The following is a 12,205-nucleotide window of genomic DNA, read 5'->3' as shown; positions in this document are numbered from 1 at the left end:
GGATCGGAATCGCTGGTCAGTGGCCCTTGAATCGGGGAGACCTGCTACCTGTTGCACCGGCAGCTACCGCGAGCCTCTTGCAATGAATTATTTTAATGACGAGAGAGAAGCCCCTTTTGCTCGATCCTGGGCATGCGTAAGATGCGCCGCCATGTCCATGTCCATATAGCCAGATCCAGTCCAAGCGGAACCAGTTTCCGTGCCCGTTCCACTTCTCAGATGATCGGGCAGCCATTGAGAGCTGCGCTTGCAAGCCAAAATTACCGAAATAAAAAGAAATCATTAAAAAAGTGACCGAAAATGTGCGTGAGTGAGGCTTAAGCCCGTTCGTTAAGCGGATTTTATCGGCGATCTGTCTGAAATTTCACCAGAGCTGCCCTTTTCTTTTTTTTTTTTTGGCCACAATTACGCGGCATTGCATTTTGGGAGGAGGCTGTACGCGCCACGAATTCCGCGATCCGATCCGATTCGAAGCGATCCCAATTTTTCTTGCGAACGACTGCACTTGCCAAGAGCCCAGGGAAAATCTTAACTACCAGCAGTGCCTAGCCGCAGATGCAGATTCAGTTCAGTTCACCCTTTGCGGCTTCCAAAAAGCAATTAAAAACTGATTGCCTTGTGAATTTTCGGATTCGGGAAAAATTGAAAATTCAGTTCCTGCCTGCGACAGCCATAAGATACTGGCCAAGTTGGGGGTGCACACCCTAAACGTGTATCTCAAAATTTGATAACCGCACCGCACTGCACCGGCAGCTGCAGTTGCAAGTTGCAGGTTGCTGGTTGCAGATTGCGGATACTTGTGCTCGTGTTTGTGCTGGCAATTGCAACTCAATTGCGCACTTGCCACCGCAAGCATCAATATGTGGCATAGGCATAGGAACAGGCACTGGATGGGGGCCATAATCACGTCTGAACAGAGATCCAGATCCAAGGAAGCCACGCCCCCGTCCCCAGAGTCTCGTACTCCCTGCGGCCAATTTAATTGACAGATTTAGTGGTGCTCGATTGGCAGTGCGGAAAATTAGTTTTCCGTCTCGCATTCAACCTCAACCGGAGCTGAGGCTGAGGCTGAGTCTACGACTGAGACTGAGTCGCATTTAATTGTTTTATAGACACTCGAATCCGGGTGCCCATGTACCGAGCCCACCTATATATAGGCGGCCATATATCTATATATCCGGCAGATGTCGGTGGGTGGATGGTTGTGTGCGTACATCATATACTCGCTGGCAAGGTGGAACACGCCCCTGACAAACACGCAGGAAAATAGATTTAATTAAATTGCGAATAAAATGCGTGCGGGGGGAGGGCTGGGATGGGACACATGTGTGCCAAGCCAACCAATTAATCGATGGCCAATCGATTTCTCTGCTCGCTTTTTGGCAGCTTTCCCCTCAAAAAGGGTTTCGTGTCCTTTGGGTTTGTGTTTCTGGGAAAAAATAAAGGCAATTAATTTCCGGTTGGGCCCGAGACGTTAAAGATGTTTCTTCTACAATTCCCCGTAATCTAAATACAGTATCTTGAAGATACATACCAGGAATGTCCCCATCCGAATTTTAGCCTATCACACTCGAAGACGGCTCCCCAAATTCTTGTAAAATCTCATCCAGATAGCACGTGACGATGACAAAAACAAAACATAAACTAGAAAACAGTGAGATAGGGTCGAGAAACCAAATCGAATTAAATATAAGTAGTGCATAGATAGCATGTATCCGCATCTGTGTATATAAATAGTTATAATAGAAGCATAGATCACACGATGTGCCGCATGCAACATGGAGTCGGCGTCACCTGGAGATTTATGGCCGCTTGCAACGCTCCGAATCCGGGGGTGAGTCACTCCCCCAAGGCGGACAGAGACGGGGATAGGCGGACAGAGCGAGACGGGCATAGATATCGCTCCGTTTCGGTTCAAAGTTCGCTGCAAATGGGAAACACGTAAACTGTCAAAACTTTAAATCCCTGAGGAATTTAAGTTAAAAAATATAACACGTACTGGGGACCCGGGCGCAGCTGTGCTACCAAAAAAAAAAAGAGAAAAAAATACAAGACGGAGTCGACAAAACCTTGAAATTGTATCTTCGGGGCGGCCGAAGGAAAACCGTGGAAGGCCCCATGGAAAACCAACTGGAACAGAATAAATACGAGTGTTCTGAAAAAAAAGATTTCCTAGACTCTCTCTTCCTCCCCTCATCCATCCTCGTTCCACCTCCGTTTCGCCCTCGTTTAAATTATCTACGAGAAATTTCGCGCCTTGCCATACAAAGTTTTATTGTGCCACCGCCATCGCCACCGCCACCATTTCCCTTACTGCCCCACACATACCAGCATTTAAATTATGTACTTAGAAATACACAAAAATTTTCCAAAAGTCTACAAAAGAAAATGGCACAGCACAGCAGGACGCAGATGAAGAAGAAGCAAGGAAGCGAGCCAGCAAAATGAATTTCGCACTTTTTCGCATAATAAATTCGGAAACTTGGCCAGCACTGGAAAAAAAATCTAAACGCAAGAGGAAGAAGGACGGGGGAAAAAAATCGAGGCAAAGCAAAGTTTCGTAAAAAGTTTATTTTTGCATATACCACCAGAATGGCCGGGAAAGGGATTTTTGAGGGGAAGCGAGGGTAAAATAGTCGGTCGCCGAGTGACAAATTCCATTTAAAATTGCCGAGCAAAGCTCACGTACTCCTCAAGCCGGCTCTGCACTTTCTGCTCGGCAACTCCTAAATAAAATGAAACTTTTGCTAAACCTCAGCGTGATGTATTCCAGGCGAAGGAGCTGGCACGAAGGGAACGCGACTCGACTGCCGGGGACTTAAGTTAATCAGCAAACAGGTTTAGAGCTAAATAAATTTATTTATGCGTTTTACGCGGCTTGTTTGGCTGCGAATCGAGCGAAGTGTACTCGAGATTTACTTGGCAATTCTGCGAGGCAGCATCTTCGTTTAATTGAAATTCCAAAAGCAGTTTAAATTAACAATCTTAACGAATATTAAGCCAGTGCAGCCAAATATATCACAATTTTACGTATAATTTTAAGAAATTTGCATCTATTCCATAACAACAAATCGCCATTTTTGATGTTGACTAAAAACTATTATTTATTAGTGACTTATATCTTTCTTTAATTTTCTTACGGGAAGCCTTTGTGTACTTAAAAAAATATATTCGACAAATTGCCATAAACTGACGCATAGCAAAGCTTATGACCTGTCACTGGCCAATTTTCTCGCACATTAAATGGGTCTTTATAATTCTCGCAAGGCATTTTAAAATAAAGCCACATTAAACAGATTTATCTGCATGTGTGAGCCCCTATAGATGATAATTTCTTTGTTTGCATCCTGGCCATTTTATTTCCATATCATTTTTATTGTCTATAAAATTTTTTCGCCATTTATTTCCACCACCCACACCACAATTGCACTCACTCCGGAATAATTTTGCCAGCACATTTGTATGTGTGAGTGAAAGATAAATGCGTTTTCACTTTATGACTTTCGTGTCGGCATAAATTTGTTAATACCTTTAGGCCAAATTTATAACATAATAAATGCTCATAATATTTAACTTAACATTGTGCCCAGGCCGGGAGAAAGAGCTGGTGTCCAAAATGCGAAAGTCGGGCGGGGGATTTCGATAAAATCAGACATCGTCTGGTTCTCTCCTTCGATGTGCGATGGGCGAGAGACAGCTACAGTGCATTTGCACACACAAAATTGAGTTATTGCCCTTGAAGGCAAATTAAACTTCATAAATATTTAAAATCAGAGATTAAACACGGCATTGTGCTGTGTTGGGCCCTGTTGATGCGACCGGCTCCTCATCTCGACTCTCAGGTTGCCAATTAAAGGGGCATTATCTGGCATAACTGCAATTTAAGTAGCCACATTCGCATTCACCATCTCCCCAGTGCCAAAGCCAGTACTGAATGCCTGCTCCGAGTGCCCGCACGTTTCTCCATTTCATTTTAATGTGGCTGGATGCAATGACAGCACGGCAGCAACATCGGCGGTGCAGCGGCAAACGATCAATTTAAAGTAACGATCCGGCAGCAGAAACAAAAACCACAACTGCAAACTGGCAAATGGCGATACTCGTAAAGATGAAATGTATTTTTTGCTTCCCTTGCCCCCCTCTTTATAAGCAATTCCGGCCTACGTTCGAGCTGCTTGATGATCGCTGGCAAAAAGGAGCATTTATATTTACGACTTGGCCAAACAACGGCGAACAGCAAACAAATGTCGAGCAGCTTGTTGCAATTTTTCAATTTAATTTGCCCGTTGAAAAGCCAAATATAAATACTCGTATACAGAAAAAAATATATCACATTGCAATTGATTTATTATGATAAATATTTAAATTTTTTATTAAATGCCACTAAATTTGAAATCCAAATATGAATATTAGTCCCTATTTGAACACTTTGTCAATGTTTTTCTATAAAATTCCTGAATACATTTTGGAACTGATATTATAAGAGATTTTAAGCTCATGTCACTATCAGATCCATTTTGTTATGAAAAATACCGTTAGAAATGTTAATTTGTGATCCTTTTGCTAACTTATTTCCCTCTCTGATCTACAGGTACAAATGGACTGCGAAGACGCGGCCGACAGACATACACCCGCTACCAGACGCTCGAGCTGGAGAAGGAGTTCCACACGAATCACTATCTGACCCGCAGACGGAGAATCGAGATGGCGCACGCGCTCTGCCTGACGGAGCGGCAGATCAAGATCTGGTTCCAGAACCGGCGGATGAAGCTGAAGAAAGAGATCCAGGCGATCAAGGAGCTGAACGAGCAGGAGAAGCAGGCGCAGGCCCAAAAGGCGGCGGCGGCAGCGGCAGCGGCGGCGGCGGTCCAGGGCGGACACTTAGATCAGTAGACCCGTAGAACCGTAGACCCATGGACCCGAAGATCTATGGATCTGTAGGGACGAATTAGGCGGAATGGCGCAGAGACAGATACAAAGCAACTATATTGTAACAAATGAACTATTTACTTAAATGAATAATATTTAAATATTTTGATGGTACTTGTGCGAATACGAAACTTAACCTAAATCGAACCTAATGGAATTATTTCAAGCGTTTGAGCAGCAACCGAAAATACGTAAATGAAACAAAACTACAAACTAATTAACTAGGCTAAGTAAATGAAAGTAGTGGAAAGAGCGCAGATTATAAACCTACTTAGACGTAAACGAGGAAAACCAACAATTTTAATTTAGTTCCAAACGAAAAAAATTTAAAGATTCGCAAGCGTAAGATTTTTGTTGTCCACACGTAGAGAGATCACTCGAAATTTAAACCTCTGTCCTGCCCCTTTGTTGCTTACTGCTATGTTTTAATTAATTTTCGCGAAAAATACTCAAAAATTAAAAAAAAAAAACTATACGAATACAATGTTAAATGCGAGCAAAATTCTGTTGATATGAATTTTTGGTAAAAACCAGTTCTAAACCAATTTAAGATACGTAACAAAGGAAACGAAAAACAAAAATAAAACTATTAAACTTTAACTTAAATATAAATAGAATTTGTTAGCCAAGTAAACATATTACGAAACAAAAAACAAACGTTTTTGGGAGGATCGAATATTTGAATGTGTATAGTTTGTGCTTATTAAATAAAATAATGCAATTTTAGTTAACTCTGTTTATTTTTAAACGAATTTGTTTAGTTCTCGCCCAAACGACTAGAGTGAAGCTGTTTCTTTAAGTAATATGTAGTGTGTTTACCTTTTAAATTAAATTAATGCCTAATTTTATTATTATTATGTTTAGTTTAATGACAAGCGTTTATGAGATTATCCGACAGATGCGACGAGTAGAGGAGTACAACAAACCGTTTGCTCCGGCAAACGCAAATAAATTATTGGTTTTGAAAAAATCTGAAAAACAATGAGAAAACGAATTCGATTGTTGTGTTATTATTTTAGTTCTGCCATTGCGATTGTTTTCTGTTCTCCCTGTGTAATTAGAGCCTGAGTTGTTTGAGAGTTCGCGGGTTGCCCGCTTGCATGCAAAATTGCTTTTGATCTCGTTCCGTTAATTGATCGTAAGTTGTACGCTCTATAGAGATACGCATTACCCATACCGATAACGATAACGATTACGATTACGATACCGATACCATATAGTTTAGTGGATCCAACGAGCTGTGCTCGAATCAAGCCACTTGGCAGTGTGTCCCGGAACTTCATCCTTCAGTTGAGTTTCCAAACTTATCCCAGTTGGGGGCCATCCGAAACGATGCCCTGCACAAGATGTATACGTAACTAGAGCCTAAGATTCGATTATAGATATACATATATATAATTCTTGATATATATTTATGTATTTATATATGGAGATCGAGTAGAAATGGACAAACAATAAGAGTGTAATTTCTGCGGAACGGAGGCAGACGCAAATACGTAAATAAGAATAAGTTAAATGTTATAGATTTTAAACGCAAACGCAATTGCTAACGCAGATGCGAACAGAATACGTTACTGTATACATACACTGAACGAAACGAGGGCGTGAAAGTGGCGAAGGAGAGGCGTGGATCGATTGGGGTATTCCTCGCCACCGCAAAACCAAGAATAGACGCTAAAATACAATACTTAAAGATTTAAATGTGGATTATCGTAGCAACAGATATACGTAAATAGAGACCGTATCGGAGAAGTCTTGCATATAGTACTGCATCCTACCACTTACCTACTACTAACTTACGTAATACCAGTGCATTCGTAGTAATAATAATCGCTACATACGTGTACATTGCTAGTGGCTTTTACTTTAAGCTCTCTGACCCTCGGAGCAGGAGCAGCCTATCCAGATCGAGATTACTACTTTTCCCTTAAATACGTATTTCCATCAGATCAGACCTACAGATACTTTGCAGATACATTTTCTACTCGTACTTTCCCCTCCCCGCGATCGCCGATTGGACCCGCAAGCTCCGTTTATACTTAATCTATGTAACTCTAATTTAAAGCCATTCTATGTTAGCTCCGTAAGTTGTAAATTATCAATATAAACTATACGAAAAAAGAACAAACACAAAACAAACAGCAACCAGTGAGAATGTGGAAAATGAAACAAATAAATTAAACAAAACGATTTAAACAAATTATGAATCGCCCTTGCATTTTTTATTGACAATCAGTGGGTTCCTATTTGGCGGTTTATAAGTATATTATTATAAAATACAACTCACATAGAAAAGTAACGGTAACTTTCGGAATACAGGACAGGATAAGGATGCCAGATAGTCTGTGCCACTCATGCTGATGATCTGTAAGCATGCGTAACAATTTCAAGCCTCATTACAGAAATCACGATTCTCGAAACATACTTATACTTATGTTTACATTAATGGTTTTTCGCTCTACCGCAATACACTTATTATACATTTTACTTATATATTTTACCAATTTTACACAAAACTGTCGCCACCTATTGGTGATTTTACATATTTTTCGCATGGCGCCACCAAGGTTTCGTGTAATATGTGGGGAAATGCGCATCCATTGATACTATCGATTCAAATCAATTTTTTTCCACGTCTTAATTACTTTCGATTGTTTTCGCGTTTCCGATAGCAATATGCAGTGCGTTCAACCACCACATTTGGTCTGGCAACGCCAAAGTGCGCGATCTATCAATTTCAAATAAAATTGGCTTTAGTGGATTTTTGAAATGTGCCTGCTTCTAAATGCTAATGCTCCTTTTTTAATTGTATACAAGACTGTTCACACTGTTGGAGTAGTCAATAGCATTTGGATTAATCACTTAATGCGGAAAAAAGCTATAGCATGAGACTTGACACAAGTTGTCTTTTATATTGAAGGTGTAAATATATTTATTAATAATATCCTATTTTAATTTCACTAATTAATTAAAACGTTAGTTTTTTACATATTTTTTTTTTGTAAACACAACTTTTAATGATTAAGCATTGACGATAAGTTTCAAGTAAAAATACGTCAAACCCATAGTTTTGTTTCTGAATCTATTTAGTGTTAATTATTACAGTGTATATTATATAACAGGAAAAAACGGTAACGCGATTAAGGATTTAAGAGGCTCATAACTTTTATAATGCATGTTTTAATTATTTATTTATTTTGCTGCATTTCGTTTTACGAATTTCTCGTCATTTGGATCAACTAAATACCAAGAAAAATGCGTGTAACAGATAATTAATTAATTAATCAATAATTCAACAATATTTATTATATTTTTATTTTTAAAGTGTATTCTCAATTACATAAGTGCAATTTTTCGGCTTTCCAAATAACACAAAACTAATTTTAGTTATCTATTATTTTACCAGGCTTTTTTAATAAACAACTTTGAAAACATACATTTTGAAATGAAATACCGTTCTCATTCTTCAAAATACACTGCTCACTTGACTAGATTAGACTCTTCGCAGTCATAGCGTTTCTGATGTTGTGCTCTTAAAACGTGTTTTGTGATTATTATTATAAGATCCAGCGCGAATATAGCCCAGATCAGTTCCCTTTGTGAGCTCGGTCGAACTCGTTCTAAGCTCGGCGGCACGTGCTCTCAAATCGACTTTATCAGTACGCACTTAATTTAAGAATATCTATGTGAGTGTTCTGTGCTCTAAAGTGCATTAATAGTGCATCGAAAAAATCTATTTAAGCACAGAGATTATGCATCTTAAAACAATTTTATCAAATCTACTGTTTCTTTGTGCGGTCTCATTGAGGCTCAAACCATGTGAGTAAAGTTCAATATGATAATACGAATCGAACGAAAATAAACCTTTTCCGTACATATATGCGAGAGTATGATGTTCACTGTGCAGAGCAAACACACTGGCGTGTACAAATTGGTTTACAAACGAAGTTTCTCTCAGAGAAAAAGTCTCAAAACAAGATTTGAGCCGGTTCATCTTGAAATCGCGCGTTGCATTCTCATCAGTCATCTTTGTTTATCTCTGATTTTCAATTTGTATTGTATAGACAAGAGAGCATTTATAATTTTGCGGAATTAAATAATATTAGACACATAATATGTTTGTTAAATGCCGGCATTTTAAAGTCGTACTTGAAAACCTCTTTTCAGAAACAATAAAATATTATAAAATCATTTCTCCTGATCACATAGATCAATTAATCAATTGTTAATTGGAATAATAATGCATTTAAATATGTAAATATTTATATTTATTTATAAGTACAGAGAATTATAAGCTAACTAGACAATTATAACAATTATAATCTAGAAAAACCGCGAAAAGATGTCGTTGCATATTTAATATATTTCGATGCATACGTTCAGATCAACATATTCATTTTTAAATTTAGCAATATAAACAACTTTTAAGAGATTGCTAAAGAAATGCATTTAAGTTTTAATTATCACAAATTGAAAAATTTTCAATGATTTTAACAGGAACTCAAATAAATTCTTTAAGCAGTGTTTAAAAAATATTTCTATTCAAAAAAAAAAAACAATTATTGCAGTATTTGCGGAATGTGAGAGCTCTCAGTTTGAGTGTGACAACGGCAGCTGCATATCGCAGTTCGATGTCTGCAACGGCGACAAGAATTGCCCGGATGGCTCCGATGAAACGGCCCTGACTTGTGTCTCCCAGCGGCAGCACTGTTCCAAGCCCTACTTCCAGTGCACCTACGGAGCCTGTGTGATCGGGACGGCGGGCTGCAATGGAGTCAGTGAATGCGCCGACGGCTCAGACGAAACGCCGTTGCGTTGCGGCAACGAGGACGATATACGACAGCACGATCGCCTTCTGCAGGGCAATTGCCAGTAAGTATTATAAATAGCATATTCAAATTTAAATAAATGCTTTTAAATGGTTTTTTAAATATTTAAAAAAGTCGGAAATGCAAACGTTTCAAATTTCTTTCTAAATTCATTTGGTGAAGTTGCTTAGTACAAGGCTGTTGCAAAATGCATAAGAAACGAAAACCACTCACTGTTTCTTTCCAAGCGATTCTCGGAATAGATTCACTGGGCTCAATATTTTTGTCAGCCATCACAACCATTAACGAAAACGTTACTTTTTAGGGACAACGAGTTCAAGTGCCCATCCGGAATCTGCCTGGACAAGGGAAACTTCCTGTGCGATGGCAAGGACGACTGTGCGGATGGCACCGGCTTCGACGAGTCGGTGAGGCTGTGCGGTCATATGGAATGTCCGGCGTACTCCTTCAAGTGCGGAACAGGTGGCTGCATCTCGGGATCCCTGTCCTGCAACGGGGAGAACGACTGCTACGATGGTTCGGATGAGGCGCCGTTGCTTTGCAACACCACCAAGAAGGTTACCACTCCCCTTGTGGTGGAGACCCCGCTGGAGCTGCTGGGCTGCCCGCTGCCCCTTGGCGACGAGCGGCCCATCTTGACCGGCGAGGGCAGCCGCATCCTGACCGGACCCATCACCCGCGGAACCGTGCGCTTCTCCTGCAAGCACGGTTTCGTGCTGGAGGGCGAGGAGACCAGCTACTGCGCCAAGAAGAAGTGGAGTACGAATACGGTCCCGAAATGCGTGAGTGAGTGGCTCAGTTTGGGTTGTTTGCTGGCAATCATTTCTGACTCGCACTTCTTGCCTTTCCCCAGAGTACTGCAGCACTGCCGGAGAGTTCGAGGGTTACTCCACCAAGGCACTGTGCACCCACAACGGACAGGAAGTGGACTGCCGCAAACCGTTCCATCCGCCCGGCACCGAAGTGAAGTTCGTCTGTGCCACCGGGTTCAAGACCCTAAGCAGCCTGCCGGATATGAGATGCATGAAGGGCGGCTACTGGAACCGCGGACGTCAGCGGTGCGAGCAGGACTGCGGCCAGATAGCCACGCCCACCAAGAGCTTCTCGGCCAACGGCTATACCATTAACAACACGGTGGTGCCCTGGCATGTGGGCCTGTAAGTGATCCCTTCGTAAGCTTACCAGCCAGAAATGCTTAAGATTCGTTTTGTTAGATATGTGTGGCACAACGAGAGGGACTACCACTTCCAGTGCGGCGGATCGCTGCTCACCCCAGACCTCGTCATTACCGCCGCCCATTGCGTATACGACGAGGGCACCCGGCAGTCCTACAGCTACGACACATTCCGGGTGATTGCGGCCAAGTTCTACCGCAACTACGGAGAGACTACGCCGGATGACAAGCGGCGGGATGTGAGGCTCATCGAAATAGCGCCGTAAGCAGAGAGGAATTTAGCTAAACTTATAAGCATAAGTAACAATATAATTTATTCCACACAGTGGCTACAAGGGTCGAGCGGAGAACTACTACCAGGACCTGGCCCTGCTGACCCTTGACGAGCCGTTTGAGCTGAGCCATGTCATCCGGCCCATTTGCGTGACCTTTGCCAGCTTCGCGGAGAAGGAGAGCGTCACGGATGAGGTGCAGGGCAAGTTCGCCGGCTGGAGCATCGAGAACAAGCACGAGCTGCAATTCGTGCCGGCCGTGTCCAAGGCGAACTCGGTGTGCCGGCAGAATCTGCGGGACATCCAGGCGGACAAGTTCTGCATCTTCACGCAGGGCAAGTCGCTGGCCTGCCAGGGCGACAGTGGCGGTGGATTCACGTCCGAGTTGCAGACCAAGATCTTCTCCGCCCGGAAAACCGTCCGCCACTTCCTGTTCGGGGTGATCAGCAACGCACCCAATGCCGACCAGTGCGCCCACAGCCTGACCGTGATGACCAACATCCAGCACTTCGAGGTCATGATTCGGGATGCGATGAGCAGAAGCATTGAGACCAGGTCCTAAGTTCGGAAACTAGTTAAGCTCCCTTGTGATTAGAATAGATTTAAATGCAGAGATTCGGCGCCCATACTCTCTACTTCCCCAGCCAATGCGAACCTAAGCTAAGGAAAAATAAAAAATATCAATTAAAACTAGGCTCAAAAAGGCGGAATCTGTTGATAGTTTTCATTCGTTAAAGTCGAGATATAAGTAATCGTTACAGACAATTACTAAAGGTTTACTATTCAAAATAGCAAATATCATATCGGATCATATACTTCCATGCTGAAAAAAGCCAGGATTTCACACTATGTCACAATTCTATTGTTCGGCTGATAAGTTTGTTTAACTGAGATGAAAACCTAATTTTTTTACCACTTGGTACTACTTTATTTGTAAATATATTAACGGGCGGATGTGGAGAGTGGTCTAGGAGTATTTATTCCCTTATTTTGAGCCACTG

At 41.6% G+C, this 12,205-nt stretch overlaps 2 protein-coding genes across 5 annotated transcripts in view; both read left to right on the top strand.

Annotated features, from left to right (window-relative positions):
* Positions 1 to 7,129, top strand: part of LOC128252746 (homeotic protein ultrabithorax) — an 84,872-nt gene extending 77,743 nt beyond the window's left edge. For all 4 annotated transcript variants that reach the window (XM_052980750.1, XM_052980746.1, XM_052980748.1 and 1 more), the window contains one exon: positions 4,592 to 7,129. In XM_052980750.1, coding sequence (XP_052836710.1) covers positions 4,592 to 4,893 — 302 coding nt within the window. In that variant the 3' untranslated portion in view covers positions 4,894 to 7,129. The remainder of the gene's footprint in view (positions 1 to 4,591) is intronic.
* Positions 7,130 to 8,509: 1,380 nt separating this feature from the next.
* Positions 8,510 to 11,894, top strand: LOC128265069 (modular serine protease). Its single transcript, XM_053000869.1, has 6 exons — positions 8,510 to 8,748; positions 9,498 to 9,801; positions 10,063 to 10,544; positions 10,612 to 10,915; positions 10,973 to 11,194; positions 11,259 to 11,894. The coding sequence occupies exons 1-6, from the start codon at positions 8,682 to 8,684 to the stop codon at positions 11,764 to 11,766; spliced, it is 1,887 nt and encodes a 628-aa protein (XP_052856829.1). The 5' UTR covers positions 8,510 to 8,681; the 3' UTR covers positions 11,767 to 11,894.
* Positions 11,895 to 12,205: the final 311 nt, after the last annotated feature.

This window comes from Drosophila gunungcola, chromosome 3R (assembly GCF_025200985.1).
Source record: "Drosophila gunungcola strain Sukarami chromosome 3R, Dgunungcola_SK_2, whole genome shotgun sequence".
Lineage (NCBI taxonomy): Eukaryota > Metazoa > Arthropoda > Insecta > Diptera > Drosophilidae > Drosophila > Drosophila gunungcola.
This window is presented reverse-complemented; position numbering and strand designations above follow the sequence as displayed.